A 16,543-nucleotide genomic window follows, 5' to 3' on the forward strand; every position below is an offset into this window, starting at 1 on the left:
TAAAATTCAGAATTTTGTCCTTTAATTGGAGTGTATTTTTGACTTGAGAATGAACAAGATTATACAAGCATAAATCATATCTACTTCAGTTTTGAGTTTCTGAATTTGTAGCATCTTTTCCCAAGACCGGTATTACAGAAGACATGTTCACCAGATTGGCAAGTATGTAAGGGCAGAGACCAAGTTGTATACTTGATGTTGATCACAGTACCTAACATATTATATGAAATTAAAGATATCTTTGAATAAGTAAATATGTGAATAAAATGTCAAGATAGTACTACTCTAAAAATTAAGAACAGGGCCACCATGAAGAAATGTTTCAAATTTAATATATGGCAGTTTAGGAGATTCAAACAATCTTAATGTGTGGCTGAAGAAAAGAAATCATTCCTTGGTTAAGAACATAAAAAAAATGCCTCTGAAAGAAGTACAAATTTCCCAGCTTTTGTCAAATTTTATCACAGCTTTAATTCTGTTTAAGCCTAGGAAATATTACTAAAAACATGTAGTTTTATATCATATATAAGAGCTGACAGCTTGCTCATAGTACTCGTACTGGGACTGTAGTTATATCCGTAAATGTTACCTTTAAATTTTACCAGTTGTAAAAAATAATTCTATCATGTAGCTTCCATGTTAACCAGGATGAGAAGGTTTCATTCTAACTTCTTTAAAGAAAAAATACTCTTAGAATCAAAAGTGTATCTGTTCTGTCTGGAACAAAGGGGAGTGAAGAAAATCAAAGACTCAAGGACACAATTAGTTCAAAGGCCTAATGGCTCACAGGAACCACAGCCTCCACTAGCCTGAGACAAGAAGAACTAGACGGTGCCCAGCTACTACTAACCACTCCCACAATGATCACTATAGATGGTCCTGGCCAGAGCAGGAGAAAAATGTACAACAGAATCCAAATTCATAAAAAAGACCAGATTTACTGGTCTGATACAGACTGGAAGATCCCCCAAGACTATGGCCTTTAGTCTCCCTTCTAACTTGGATCTGAAGCCACTCCTGGAGATCACCTTTCAACAGACAGGCCTATAAGACAAACAATAACACCCATGAGGAAAGTGCTCCTTAGAACAGTCAACCATATGAGACCAAAAAGGCAACATTTGCCCAAAAGCAAAGATGAGAAGGCAGGAAAGGGCAGGAAAACCAGACAAATGGAAATAGGGAATTCAGGGTAAAAATGAGGAGAGTGCTGACACATTGTGGGGATTACAACAGTGTAATGGAATACTTTGTGTATAAATTATTTAATGAAAAACTAACATGCTCTATAAACTTTCACCTAAAGTGCAATGTAAAAAAAAACAGTATATCTGTTAATTTTGAAAGGCATTTTACATGTTAAGAAATTAACTTTATACCCAATATGCAATGATACTCAGATGGGTTGATTTAGAGAATGATATCATAGACTTTCCTCATCCTGGCCAACAGGCTGCAAAGATTTTTTAAAAAAGAAATACAAATAAAATTTAAAAACTAACCAATAACAACACCACCAATGAGGGAAGGACGGAAAAATGAAGCAGCAGTATTCCATTCAAGAATCAAACCATCCAAAATCAAAAGTCCAATGACATGTTCTGGACTAAGGCTGAGAGACCTGAGTTCAGGTCCTGGTCCTGCCATTGACTAGGTATATGACCTTTAGTAGATCACTTAGTAGTCTATCATGACCTTGAATTTCTCATAATAATCTTATAATAATAATATTATTATTATCACTACTGTTGTGGTGGTGGTGTGCTGTCCACTTGATTCCGACTCATATAGGACGGAGTAGAACGGCCTCATAGGGTTCTCTAGGCTGTAAACCTTTAAGAGAACAGATCGCGGAGTCTTTTCTCCCGAAGAGTCTCTGGTGGGTTCGAATCACCCACTGTTCAGTTAGCAGTTGTGTGCTTCACCCTTGCACCACCAGGGCTCCCTTAGCCCTGTTGTTGTTAGGTGCCCTCGAGTCGGTTCTGATTCATTGTGACCCTATGTACCACAGAATGAAACATTGCTGGGTCCTGCGCCACCCTCACAATCTTTGTTACGCTTGGGCCCACTGTTGCAGCCGCTGTGTCAGTCCATCTTGTTGAGGGTCTTCCTCTTTTTCGCTGACCCTCTGTTTTACCAAGTATGATGTCCTTCTCCAGGAACTGATCCTCTTGATAACATGTCCAAAGTACGTGAGACATAGTCTTGCCATTCTAGCTTCTGAGGAGCATTCTGGCTGTACTTCTTCCAAGACAGATTTATTTATTCTTGGGACAAGAACTACTAAATCGACAACAACAAAAAAAGCTAAACCCACTGCCGCTGAGTCAAACAGGGCAAAGTAGAACTGTCCCATAGGGTTTCCAAGGGGCAACTAGTACTACTATACAAATACTATTACTACTATTAAAGGAGCAGTCTTTAGAATGCTTTCTTTTCTGAGAGCGTATGACTTCTGAGACAATTTAATCTCATGCCCTCATTTTACATGTGAGAGGACTGAGGACAATCTGCCCTGGGAAGTTTGCTTCTTGTAATCACATTGAGTATATACTTACGTCCATAGATGCAAAAAAAACACAATATATGTACACACAGACGAACATACTTTGAAATATTTATCAGAGGGTAGGGTAAAAGAGGCAGCCCGTGACCATGATTCAGTTTGAAGACAACTTCATAGATCAGAAATCTATTTTCCCATACAGCCTCAAATGGCTCTAGGGTCTTCCAGTTCTACCTGAACTGAAAGTAGGGTCCAAATAGAGCACTGGAAAATGGGGATTTCCCTTCCATGATGCTAATAATAGTAAGAACAAAGACGTTTCACTCATCAATCCACATACTGTGAAATTACACAATGTCAATTTTCTATTGCTATTCTAATTTATGTGTATGTTTATTACTAACAGGTCCCTGGATGGCCAAATGGTTTGCATTTGACTACGAACTGAGAGGTTGGCAGTTTGGGTCCACCCAGTGGTGCCATGGACAAAAGACCTGGTGAGCTGTTTCCATAAAAATTACTGCCAAATTATGCTGAGTGAAATTAGTCAGTTGCAAAAGGACAAATATTGTATAAGACCACTATTATAAGAACTTGAGAGATAGTTTAAACTGAGAAGAAAACATTCTTTCATGGTTACGAGAGGGAGGGTGGGGGGGAGAGGGGCATTCACTAATTAGATAGTAGGTAAGAACTACTTTAGGTGAAGGGAAAGATAGCACACAATACAGGGGAGGTCAGCTATGAGTAGAAAGGCTGGCAGTTCAAACCCACCCAGAGACACCTTGGAAGACAGGCATGGAGATCTGTTTCTAAAATGTAAAAAAAAAAAACCTTGAAAACCCCATGGATCAGTTCTCTGCTCCCACAGGGTCCTCGTGCGTCAGAATAGACTCATAACAACAACTAGAGCCTAGCATTACACAGCTACACTTGTTAGGCTGTATTTAATGGTGTCCTTAAAAACAGTGTTTGTTTTTAAACTACTCTGGTAAATGTTGGCCAGTTATCTCTCCATTTCCAGAAAAATTTAAGTGGAAGAAAAAAAGTAAATGCACTACTTTAGGTGAAGGGAAGGAAAACACTCAATACACTCAATACAGCACAACTGGACTAAATCAAAAGCAAAGAAGTTTCCTGAATAAACTGAATGCTTCGAAGGTCAGCGAAGCAGGGGCAGGGGTTTGGGGACCATGGTTTCAGGGGACATCTAGGTCAATTGGCATAATAAAATCTATTAAGAAAACATTCTGCATCCCACTTTGAAGAGTGGCATCTGGGGTCTTAACAACCCACCTGGATCAAAGGAGAATGAAGAACACCAAGGACACAAAGTAATTACGAGCCCAAGAGACAGAAAGGGCCACATGAACCAGAAACTACATCATCCTGAGACCAGAAGAACTAGATGGTGCCCTCCAACAACCGATGACTGTCCTGAAAGGGAACATAACAGAGAACCCCTGAGGGAGCAGGAGAGCAGTGGGATGCAGACCCCAAATTCTCATAAAAAGACCAGACTTAATGGTTTGACTGACACTAGAAGGACCCTGGTGGTCATGGCCCCCAAACCTTCTGTTGGCCCAGGACAGGAACCATTTCTGAAGCCAACTCGTCAGACATGGATTGGACTGGACAGTGGGTTGGAGAGGGATACTGATGAGGAGTAAGCTACTTGGATTAGGTGGACACTTGAGACTATGTTGGCATCTCCTGCCTGCAGGGGAGATGGGAGGGTAGAGGGGCTTAGAAGCTGACAAAATGGACATGAAAAGAGAGAGTGGAAGGAGGGAGCAGGATGTCTCATTGGGGGGAGAGTAATTGGGAGTATGTAGTAAGGTGTATACAAGTTTTTATGTGAGAGACTGACTTGATTCGTAAACTTTCACTTAAAGCACAATAAAAATTATTTTAAAAAAAGCAAATGCAAAAAAGTGTAACTGAAAACATTAAATTGAAATAAGGAAGACAGTGAAGATTACTTAAAATTAGACAGGGTTCCATGAGTCCGAAACTCTTTTTATGGGTCATCATTAAGACAGAAAATTTAGTCCTATATTCATTCTGATTTAAGAATTCTTCTGCCTAAAGATGGGTAGATTCAGGTATGTTTGTTGGTTCCAATAGTCCAATGAATTTCCATGTAGATAGACAGACAGATAGATAGATAGATGATATATAGAGAGAGAGATAGCTGTCGTCAAGTCAACTCTGATTTATGGTAACCTTAGGTACAGCAGAACAAAACACAAAATGTCTGGTCCTGTGTCATTCTCACACTCACTGGCATGTTCCAGTCTATCGTGGGGGCTACTGTGCCAATACATCTCACCAAGGGTCTCCCTCACCCTCGCTGGCCCTCTACTTCACCAAACATGATGACCTCCTCCAGTGACTAATCCCTCCTGATGAAGCATCCAAAGCAAGCAAGTCAGATAATGCTCCGATGTGATCCCTAAAGTTTTCAATAATTTTCACAAGTAGATCACCATGTCTTTCTTCCTAGTCTGTCTTACTCTGGAAGCTTGGCTGAAATCTGTCCACCACCGATGATTGTGCTGGTATGTGAAATACCTGTAGCATAGTTTCCACCGTCGCAACAACACGCAAGCCACCACAGTATGACACGCTGACAGACTGGATTCTACACGTAGAGGTTCTAAATTAAAATGCCTGACGGAGACTGACAGAGCTACAGCTGCTAACCAAAATGTCAGCAGTTCAAATTCACCAGCCACTCCTTGGAAACCCTATGGGGCAATTCTACTCTGTCATATAAGGGTTACTATGCGTTTGAATCAACTCGACACAAGAGGTTTGGCTTTTTTGGTTAGGAGCCTGGACAGGCCATGGAAATGAATGAAGCAGGCTAGAGCTAAGTGTGATGGCTGCCATAGGGAAAGGCTGCCACTTGGTTCTTGCCTGGTTGGTGTCATTACAGAATGCAGGTCCAGTGTTGCCTATTCTTTTGATTTTTTTCTAGAAAAGCCAGAATTCTGTAATTTTTGTATGTGAAAGCTCCCTATTGCTATAGGTTTGCAACTAATTAAAAAAAAAAAATTGTAATTATGTGCAAACAAGATCTATGGGTCTACAGTTTTAACCTCTACAGTCTAACCTCGGTGTGTGTGTATGTGTGTGTGTGTGTAATTAGTCTGAATTTCACACTAAGGGCCAGATCCAACATACCTAATTGATTTATCTATACAAAGACTTCCAAAATATCTTTTGGCGAGAAGCATCTTTTTTGTGTGTGTGATTTTTGAGACCGTTTAGGTCACTTGGTAATGATATCGTTGATTTGCCTTTCACCCAGTCATGGCCAGAGAAAATAATAAAAAGACAAATATGTGTGAGCACGTGCTATATTGGATAAGAATAATACGAGTAACTGAACTAATGAGGCATGATATGTTTACAATATAATTTGTGAGTTGTCAGGTTGCTACTTTAAGTGCTAGTTCTATTATTTTTAGCATTATAGAAACCATTATATGTCTTGATTCATAGCTTTTGTTAAAATCATATTATGCTACTTAGGAGAAGAGGGAAAAATTATGTCTTTAGAAGTTGCTCTCATGTAAGAATATTTATTATTATGCTAAAAAAAAAAAAAAAAGCCACACAGGTACTTCACATGCTTTGACAAAGATGAACATATTTGAAATGATGCAGCCGGAGGTGAAGTAAGCTCTAAGAAACTTGGTCATCACTGCTATCCAAAAAATGAAGCATAGCTTCACAGTAAATGAGACTTCTAGTTTTCCAAATTTTCTGCATTTTTGCATTAATAAAAAGACAATAGTCTTCATTTGTATAAAGATCCATGCCCCTTTCTCCTTGATTCCATCTCTTCCTTTCTAGATTAAGTAAAACCCTTTCTTGTAAGTAGAGATTTTTAAAGTTAAACTTACTACAGTTTGTTGTTGCTGTTATTTGTTTGTTTAATTATCATCTCCTCCCTTGCCCAAGATCTCTCCTCTTTAGGCAACAAGGACATTGGGTCTGCCACTTCGGCCCTATCCAATTCCTAGATAATCCTGGTCAGGGTAAGCAGTAAACCTCAGTGGACTAAGCCCAGATCAGCTGCTGAGATGTGGCACTAGTTTCAGTTCCCATGCTTGCCTAGCTATAACCTTTCCAAAGTCTGCCATTTTGACTAAGCCACTAAGAGAGCCCTTCCTTGGCCATCACCCATTAAAGTAACTGCTTAGTCACTCTCTAATCATCATTTTAATTTTTGGTTTGTTTCTTAGCTTGCTTTTTAGGATTTTTAAAAACAGATTTATTGAGGTATAACTGACATACAATAAACTGAACATATTTAAAGTATAAAATTTAATAAATTTTGAAATAGTATATACCTATTAAGGCACCCCAATTAGGATAATGAACATATCTACTATGCCCAAAAATCACCCCTAAAGTTTGTTCATGCCCCTTTATAATCCCCTCTCCACTCCCCACTTTCATATCCCCCAGGCCCTGCACTGATCTGCTTTCTATTTCCAGGTAGCAACTGACATTTTCTACAATTTTATTTAAGTGGAATTTAAAAAATACATACTCTTTTTTGGTCTGGTTTCTTTCACGCAGCATAATTATGTTGAGATTCATCCGTATTATTGAGTGTATCAAGACTTTGTTCCTTTTTACTGTTAAGTAGTATTCGATTGTATGCATGTACCACAACTTGTTTATTTATTCAGTTATTAATAGACATGGGAATTGTTTCCAGGGTTTTTTTTTTTTTTTTCTGCAGGTGGGAGGGGGCTTTTGCAAATAAAGCTGCTATGAATATTCATGTACAAGTCTTTGTATGGACATTTAATTTCTCTTGGGTAAATTCCTGGGAGTGGAACGACTGGGTCATAAGTTACCTGTGTCTTTAACATCTTGGGAAAGTGCTAAACTGTTGGCCAAAGTGGCTGCATCATTTTATATTTCCACTAATTGTATATGAGAGTTCCAGCTGCTACACATCCTTACCAACCTTGGTATGGTCAATCTTTTATTAAACATTGTTGTCACTGTTAGTTGCCATTGAGTTGGGGCCAACTCATGGTGTCTCCATGTACAACAAAACAAAATATTGCCCAGTCCTGTGCCATCTTCACAATTGGTAGTATTAATAAGTCCATTGTTGCAGACACAGTATATTTGGAGTGCCTTTCAACCCAGGGGGCTCATCCTCCAGCAACATATCAAACAATGTTCTGTTGTGATCCATAGGGTTTTCACTGACTAATTTTCAGAAGCACATTGCCAACCCTTTTTACCTAGTCTGACTTAGTCTGCAAAGTCTGTTGAAACGTCTCACCATGAGTGACCCTGCTGGTATCTGAAATATTGGCAGCACAGCTTTCAGTATCACTGCAACATGCAACCACCACCATACAACAAACTGACAAAGAGATGGTGGGTTTTAAACATGAAACATTCTAATAGATACGTAGTGATACCTCACTGTGGGTTTATTTTCCATTATCCTAATGACTAATGATGTTGAGCATCTATTCATGTGCCAACTTATACACTCTTTGGTAAAGTGTCTAACTAAATCTGTGACTTATCTTCTTAGCCTCTTAGTAGTATATTTTTAGAGGAGAAGTTCTCAATTTTGATGAAGTCAAATTTATAAATTTATATTTTTATGGTTCATACTTTTGGTGTCATATATAAGAAATATTTGCCTAATCCAAGGTCACAAAGATTTTCTCTTATGTTTTCATCTTAAATATACTTTTCAGTTTTATATACAGGTCTATGATCCATTTTGAGTTAATCTTTGTATATGATGTGTGGTATAAATTAACGTTCATTTTTTACATATGAGTATCCAATTGTCAAAAAGAATATCTTTTCTCAACTGAATTTCCTTTATACCTTGTCAAAAAACAATTCATATATATATGTGTGAGCATATTTCTGTTTCATGGCTCTAGTTGTCTATCCCAATGCCCATACCACATTGTCTGTATTATTGTAGCTTTATAATAAGCTTTGAGTTCAGATAACACAGGTCCTCCAACATTTCTTCCTCATTTTCAAAGTTGTTTTGTCTATTCTAAGTCCTTTGCATTTGTATATTAATTTTTAAATCAGATTGACAATTCTGACAAAAAAAGAAAAAGCCTTCTGGAGTTTTAATTCAGACTGCCTTAAATTTTTAGATCAATTTGGAAAGAATGTACTTCATACTAATAGTGAGTCTTCCAATCCACGAACGTGGAGTATGCTTGTATTTATTTACATCTTCTTTGATTTGCCTTGAACCAACCACTGCCATCGAGTTGATTCCAACTCATAGCAAGCCTATAGAACAGAGTAGAACTGCCCCATAGTGTTTCCAAGGAGCACCTGGAGGATGTGAGCTGCCAACCTCTTGGTTAACAGCCATAGCACTTAACCACTATGCCACCAGGGTTTCCTGATTTCCCTTAGCAATGTTTTACAGTTTTCAGTGAATGGTCTTGCACATATTTTGTTAGACTTATCCCTAACTATTTCACACTTTTGATGCTATTGTAAATGATATTTTTTTTTATTTCAGTTTTTGTTAGAGTAAGCGGTACAGCCAGGATTTTCACCTGGCAATTTGACTCTGTAGCCTACATTCTTAATCAGTATGCATATTCCTATGCATGTTAGACAGCCTGCTTTAATAGTCATAAAAAATTTTCTTCTGTATTTTTGGCTAGGTCAGTTTCTCTGGTGTCTACGCACCCTTTTCCAGGAGGTAGTTCTGGTTTCAGCTGTAAGAACACCCTAATTGCCCATCTAGCCAGAAGTAATTGGGCTGTGGCTTTCTAAGTCCTGAAGTATATAGAACTCTTTTTTTTTTTTTTGCCAACCCTAGTTGAAACCAAAAAGCAAATGAGGAAAAAAGAAAGCCTCTAGAAAACAATACTAGCAGACTGTTAGAGATAAGTCACTATTATTCCTCACTGTTAAATTGAAAAATAATCTATTTTTTATTTTTAATTTTATCCTCCCAAGTCAGAGAAAACAGACAGGAAGGACACTAAGATCCCTTGAAAGCCTGCTTTTTTTTTTTTTTTTTGTCTCCTTGATTTTTCTTTCATATTTCAATATTCCATATTCAGAAGATAGAGAAAAAAGTGAGAAAAAACACATAGAACTGAAAAAAATTAATTAGCAATCAAAGTGGAAATAAAGAAACAAGTTGTTATAATTACAGAGTAAAGCAGCAGCCTGTCTACAACATAGGTATATGTCGAAGGCCGGCATTTCACTTATAAAAATATTTAAGAAACGCTACCCAACTAAGTGGCATACATTTTCAAGCTCATTTTAGGTTAAAAAAAAACTACTACTTATATTATGAATACAAATTTAAACATCTAATGAATTTCCAATCCAAGCCAAGAAGCATCACGATTTGATTGCTTAGAAACCTTGGAATTAACATCTACCATCTCAAGCTAAATAGCTCGTAAGCATTACCTTTTCTGTAGGATTAATTTATATCCTTCTCGTGACGGTCCTTCAGCAGCCTTGACTCTGATTGGATGACCAATAGCCAGGCAGCCCCGAGTAATAGCTCGATTCAGGATCATTCCAGACTTGCAATGAAGAGAAGCGGGGAGAAAGGTCTAAATAAGTTAAAAGAACCAGAAAATCCAACATCGTGTCACAAATAGTGAGGTCATTATGCCTGGATAACCCCGGATATTAACAGTAGCCGAAAGTGAAATACTACCCACAACTTAGCAGTCAGTGAGCCCTGCTAAGAACCAGTCATCTTCTGTCCAACAAGGATGGCATTTTACAGTTCAGCACAGAATAAAACAGACCTTGATATCTTCATTTGTCCTTTTTTTCTGTGCATATTTCACAGTGCAGCGATTTGGGGTCTATCATGTGTCACTTGCTATAGTTGTAACTACAGAGCTTACTTGAAATATGTGTGCATAGGAAAAAAAAAGGGCAGTGAACTGATGAACTGAAAGGATTGAAACAAATCCGAAACCTTTGTATCAATTTAAAGTTTTACTCTGGGCCGAAATACCATGGGTTAAACATTTTAAGGTGGTTTATGAACTGCTTTTGTTTTAAATGTTAGGGTTCCCTGCTAAGGGAATTGATTAGGAATATTGTTTGAGTGGTCACTTAACAATTTTCTCGTTTAGTGAATCAAACACAACATTTTAAATAAATGACAACCACCAAGGAACTTATTTACATGCATTGGGGGTTTATGATGTGCAAAATTCTCTATGTAAACAGTTAAAAAGATGTATTTTGAAAAGAGGAAGAGAGTCCAATACAAAAGGATTTTAAAATCTGTTTTCTTTTCAGCATGTAACTTCTATTCCTCATGTTTTTGTTGAGTGGAAAAAGAATATACGATGATTTAGGAAAAGTATTTTTAAAGAATTTTGGTTCCAACAAACACTGAATAGAATCCTTGTTTGAACATGCATTCTACAAGGAAAAGGGAATTGCTTGGGGTGAGGAAAGAGAATCACCATTTATGAAGCACTTTCTGTGTACCAGTTATGATACACTTGAACTTCACACATGCTTTCTCATCTGGTCTCCACAGAAACTGTGTCAGGTAGGTATGACTAACTCCATTTTACAGATGAAGAAACGGTGACTCACTACAGCTAAGTACCTTTCCCAAGGTCACATAAGACAAAGCTGGGACTCCAATTCCAATCTATCTAACTCCAAAGCCCATGCTCCTTTCATCAAGCATTTCAATGATTTCTGAAGAAATTTTAGACAGGTAAAGATTTTCTGATGAAATTCCAGAAACAGATGCCATGGAATCACAGAATAGAGAGCTAGAAAATATCCTTCAATATCAAGGGGTCCAACTCTTTTCAGGTGAGAGAACTAAGGCCCAGACACAGTGTGTGACTTGCTTGATGTCACACAGCTATTCCGTGGCAGTGCTAGGACTATAAAGCACTTCCATCATGCCCATAGATTAATCAAATATAAAACAACGTTTTATATTACAGTGAAAAGGCATAAGTTTTGAAGTCAGACAGACTGAGAATCCTCCTTCTGCCACTTATTAACCTCAGTTTCTTTAGCTATATAATGAGGAGACGATAAAAATCAAACTTGAAAAGTTTCTGAAAATTAAATGAGACCATAATGTGTATAATGAGCCTAATATAACGCCTAACACATAATAGATGTTCAATGAAATGGAAGATTTTATTATTATTAAATCAAAAACAAAATATAACTTCATAAAGCTTAGTAATTAATAGAGTCTCCAAATCAAAAGCAGACTTAAATAACAGCTCATCTAACTTCATTCTGTCTTGGTAAGAATAACATCTCTTAATACCTTTGTATCTTAATTTGCTCTGTATCTTAGTCATCTTGTGCTGCTACAACAGAAATACCACAAGTGCATGGCTTTAACAAAGAGAAGTTTATTCTCTCACAGTCTAGCAGGCTGCAAGTCCAAATTCAGGGTGCCGGCTCCAGGTGAAGGTTTTCTCTGTCAATTCTGAAGAAGGTCTTTGTCATTAGCCTTCCATTGGTCTGGGAGCAACTCAGCACAGAAACCTCAGGTCCAAAGGATGCTCTCTGCTCCTGGCATTGCTTTCTTTGTGATATGAGGCCCCCCTGTCTCTCTACTCGTTTCTCTCTTTTATATCTCAAAAGAGATTGGCTTAGGACACTATCTAATCTTGTAGATCTCATCAATATAACTGCCGCTAATTATTACATCATAGCGATAGGATTTACAACACACAGGGAAATCACATTAGATAATAAAATGGTAGACAGTCATACAATACTGAGAATCATGACCTAGCCAAGTTGATAGATTATTTTGGGGGGGACACAATTCAATCCATGACACTCTATATTCTTTTAACTCACAGAGAATAAAAAATAATAGGGCAATTATTATTATAATAAGGGCAAATCAAAATTGCATTTGAGAAATAGTTTCAAATTTCCCTCCCCTCAAACTAAGTAGTAGCAAACTTGACTGGGTGACTTTGCAGTCATGACTCTTAACCACTGTGCCACCAGGCCTCCAGTAAGAGTGAAGGGGAGGGCAATTAAATGTTTTCCATTAAATCAGAGCTAATAGTATGACAATAAAGTAAAAAAAAGAAAAAAGAAATATTGCCAATACACAGAGATATATAATGTGTTAGGCATTGTTCACATTTTATACTCAGGGGTTTCGTTTTCTTGGGTAATACTACGTTATTGCAAAGACAGTATGCGAAATCATTATATGGTGCTAATGTGGTGAAGCTGAGGTGGTGAAGCTCCACAATGAAGACTAAAAAATGGAAATAAATGATATTCAGACAAATCCCACAAAAATGGTGAGGCTGTGGACCATAAATAAGCTCTATGCTTGACTTACATATGCTCTGGGGTGTGAACTACTCCGTATGTCTGAAAGTGAATTAAATGCTCATTTGAGGAACTACATTAGTCCTCTGGGCTAGACAATATCAAGAGTAGTACCATTCTTAACAGTCAATAATTTATCTTGCTTTCACTTGCGTGCCTGTGTGCAGTGAGGGCACTGGGAGCCAGCGCAGCACTGGGAGCCAGAGAGCAAGGGGAAGTCACTATGCAAGAGAAGATATTCTTGGTACCTTCATGATCAGCCACACACTGGCAGCAGGCCACAGGGTCGATGAGGCTACCTGACTTCTGCCGCGCATTTCACTACTTGAGGAACTCCGCTTTCCAATGGAAACCGAGGCATGTAGAACAATACTGGGATCCACCTATATCATGAGGAGAAATACGCATTTTTAACTTAGAGTCTGGAAGTTAACTTTCTTCAGCATACTTACCAAAGGTTTTTGATTGAGAAGGTCTTCTTTCAGACAGTAGTTTTCAATCTCATTTAATTCTATTCAATCATTATTTGTTGAGAACCAACTGTGATATGCAATCCCTAGACTGTTTGGTGTGAAGTATTACAAAATATTTTCGTATGCTAAAGGAACACACAACGATAACATATACACATATTAACACTCATACACACACAATTTCCCATTAAGCTCCATATGAGTGATTAAATAGTATTATAGGTATGCAAAGACTGGTAATATCATTTCTGCTGAGGCAATCAAAAAGTGGAGCAGGTTGAAAAAGGTAGCATCTGAACCCAGTCTTGAAGGATGGAAAGAGTTTGACAGGAGCAATGAAGAATAAAAAGGTATAATCAATGTGTCTTAGGATTTGTGGGTAGGCTCAAAGGGTAAGTTTGGCCCAAACGTGAAAGTATAAGGCCATGCAGTTGAGTGGACAGTAGGGAGCCAGTGAAAGCCCTTAAGTGGGAGGGACTGGATTACAGGAGTTTTTAGTAAGGCTGGTCTGGCAAGGGTAAACATAATGGACTATAGAATGGAGGCATCAAAGGCAAGCAGGAGTCCACACAATCTCCTAAGACTAAAGGGATATGAGCTGAGACTTGAGGGACAGTTGTGTAGATGGACAGGAGGGGACTAACTAGGGAGACACTGCATCTGTCCAACTCAGGTTCATTATCAGATTACATAAATCAAAGATGTCTTGCACCTTCCAGTTTTCCTCACTTAGACCTAATTGTAAAATTATCAGGCTCTCACATCACCTGTAGGAATTCTGCTACTTCATATTTAATAAACCTTATCTTGTAACTACTATAGTCAGTTTCCCTGGGTAATCATGCTAAGTTTTTAAGTACCAATATTTATTTGTATAGGAATATGGGAAAATGCTAATTTATGCTTCAAGGCCAGTACATGATACTGCTTCAATAATAATCTAAATTATTTTCTAATACTAAAAAAATTCCACTCTATGTATGTGCTAATGCTAGATATTTACTGAGTAGCAGGTGATTTTTGAAAATACAGAAATTAAATCATGATTTAAAAGACAATACTTTACAAATGTAGTAGGGCAATAACATAGGCTACAACTAATATAATTGGCAATTAATCTATATAATGGAGCCCTGGTGGCATAGTGGTTAAGAGCTCGGCTTTTAACCAAAAAGTTGGCAGTTCAAATCCACCAGCCGCTCCTTGGAAACCCTATGGGGAGTTCTACTGTGTCCTATAAGGTCACTATGAATTGGAATCAATTTTTTAAAACATAGAAATTAAATGATGATTTAAAAGGTAATACTTTACAAATGTAGTAAGGCAATAACATAAAGATACAACTAATATAATTGACACTCTGTAATGGATGATACTCAGTCATTTCTCAAGAGAAGAAAATGTCATATGTATGACTTCTATATGTGAGAATATGAATGTTAAAATACAGCAAGCCCACAACATAAGCAGATTTGACTTACAGCTGTTTGATTGTGTATTCCACAGTTAGCCAGTAGTGGCTGCATTCTGGAGGGGAATCCCCCACTGTGTCTGAACAAAGATTAACTATATTCTACTAATCCATCCTCCACAGGACTCAGCGTTTAAAGTAGCACTCTTACTCAACCTCCTAACTCCAAGTTGCCATCACACTCAAAACTCCCCTCTGCAACTGGGCAGAAGATTGTTTTGACTGGAATTAGTCAGACAGAAGAACTGTACTGCCAAATGCTTCTTTGTACAACACCTGCTGCCAGCCCCTAAATTCTTGTTATCTCCACAACATGTTTTAATCTTTTAACAGTTGGCTTATTGGTGAAGAGTGAAGGGGTCCTTTGTGTCTGTCTTGGGTTGGCACCCAGTATGAACACCATGCTGTTCTTCGAGAGATATTTTGCTGGACAGTTCCCAAGTGATTCTACATACAGCAGACACAGCCAGGCCCACTAACTCAGCTTCTTTTTGTGTTATTAAAACAAAAACAAAAACAAGATAAAGTCCTGCCAAGTCTGAGGCTCTGATATGCGTAAAAGTGACAATGGCCATCTAATTTCTCCCCCGTGACTTCGTCTTCTTTTTTCTTTAATCTGACGGTTTTGCTTTAGACCAAACATTTATGAGGATGGGGAGATGAAAACTGTGCATATTGAAATTTAGAAAAAATATGCAATAACAGCCTTCGATATAATATTTCCTGCCTGTGTGTGCATTTATGTTGAGATTGGCATCTAAATACATACTATCATGTATATCATTAGAAAGCCTTTTTAAGTTCTGTTGAGAATCAAAAAAGAGAAATTCTCTTTAATTCTTTTGAATACCTGTATGCATAAAAAAAAAGGGCATGTCTCCCTTTAAATAACCATGATAACTTTGCTTATCTATATGAACTGTGCTGATGTAGAAACAGCCAGAGATAAAAAAAAAAAAAAAAATGATGCATATATATGCTAGGCCAGTTAAAACTTCTTGTGTACTGTTTTTTCTAAATAATTAATGAAGGTGGAATGGCCTGCCTTCAACACATTCTTACACGAGCTCAAAATAAATAAGAGAAAAACTTAAGATCTTTTTTTACAGAGCTACTGAGAAACAGAATATCAAGTAATAAAACTTTTCTTGAAAGGAGAATCGCATAGATTACAATCTTTATTCTGAACAAATTGTTTACCACATAGAAATTTTATAAAGTTTTTTACTTTTGATAATGAATTCAGGGGCAAGCTAAATAATTTTACACACAAATTAGTCATGACAACAAAAGATGTTATAAAACTCTCTTTCCTCATTTCCCTGAAAGTTACTTATTTTTCCCTTCCCTAAATCTATTTCTGATCAATCCTCCCATCTCTAAAACTAAGAACTGGTAAAGTGTGAAGGTAGAAAGTTATCAATGAGGACATAATTAGACAGCCAAAAAAAAAAAAAACCCAAATCCGTTGCTGTTGAGTTGATTCCAACTCATAGCGACCCTATAGGACAGAGTAGAATTGTCCCATGGGGTTTCCAAGGAGCGGCTGACAGATTCGAGCTGCTGACCATTTGGTTAGCAGCCAAATGCTTAACCACTGTGCCACCAGGGCCCCACTATGCAACCAAACAAGGTAAAATATGTAAGATCTGGGTATGCAGTCCTTAAATAGCTTTCAATTTTTCATCTAAAAAATAAGGACAGGACTTGGAATTTTACTTAAAA

The 16,543-nt window shown here is 37.6% G+C and overlaps 1 protein-coding gene across 14 annotated transcripts in view; it reads right to left on the minus strand.

Annotated features, from left to right (window-relative positions):
* Nucleotides 1-16,543, minus strand: part of DCDC1 (doublecortin domain containing 1) — a 608,393-nt gene that overhangs the window by 269,165 nt on the left and 322,685 nt on the right. For 13 of the 14 annotated variants that reach the window (XM_049890804.1, XM_049890803.1, XM_049890799.1 and 10 more), the window contains 2 exons: nucleotides 13,123-13,257; nucleotides 9,974-10,122 (listed from right to left, as the gene is read on the minus strand). In XM_049890804.1, the coding sequence (XP_049746761.1) occupies nucleotides 9,974-10,122; nucleotides 13,123-13,257 (284 nt within the window). The remainder of the gene's footprint in view (nucleotides 1-9,973; nucleotides 10,123-13,122; nucleotides 13,258-16,543) is intronic. The other variant, XM_049890801.1, reaches the window with a different exon arrangement.

Source organism: Elephas maximus, chromosome 7 (assembly GCF_024166365.1).
Source record: "Elephas maximus indicus isolate mEleMax1 chromosome 7, mEleMax1 primary haplotype, whole genome shotgun sequence".
In the NCBI taxonomy this organism is placed as follows: Eukaryota; Metazoa; Chordata; class Mammalia; order Proboscidea; family Elephantidae; genus Elephas; species Elephas maximus.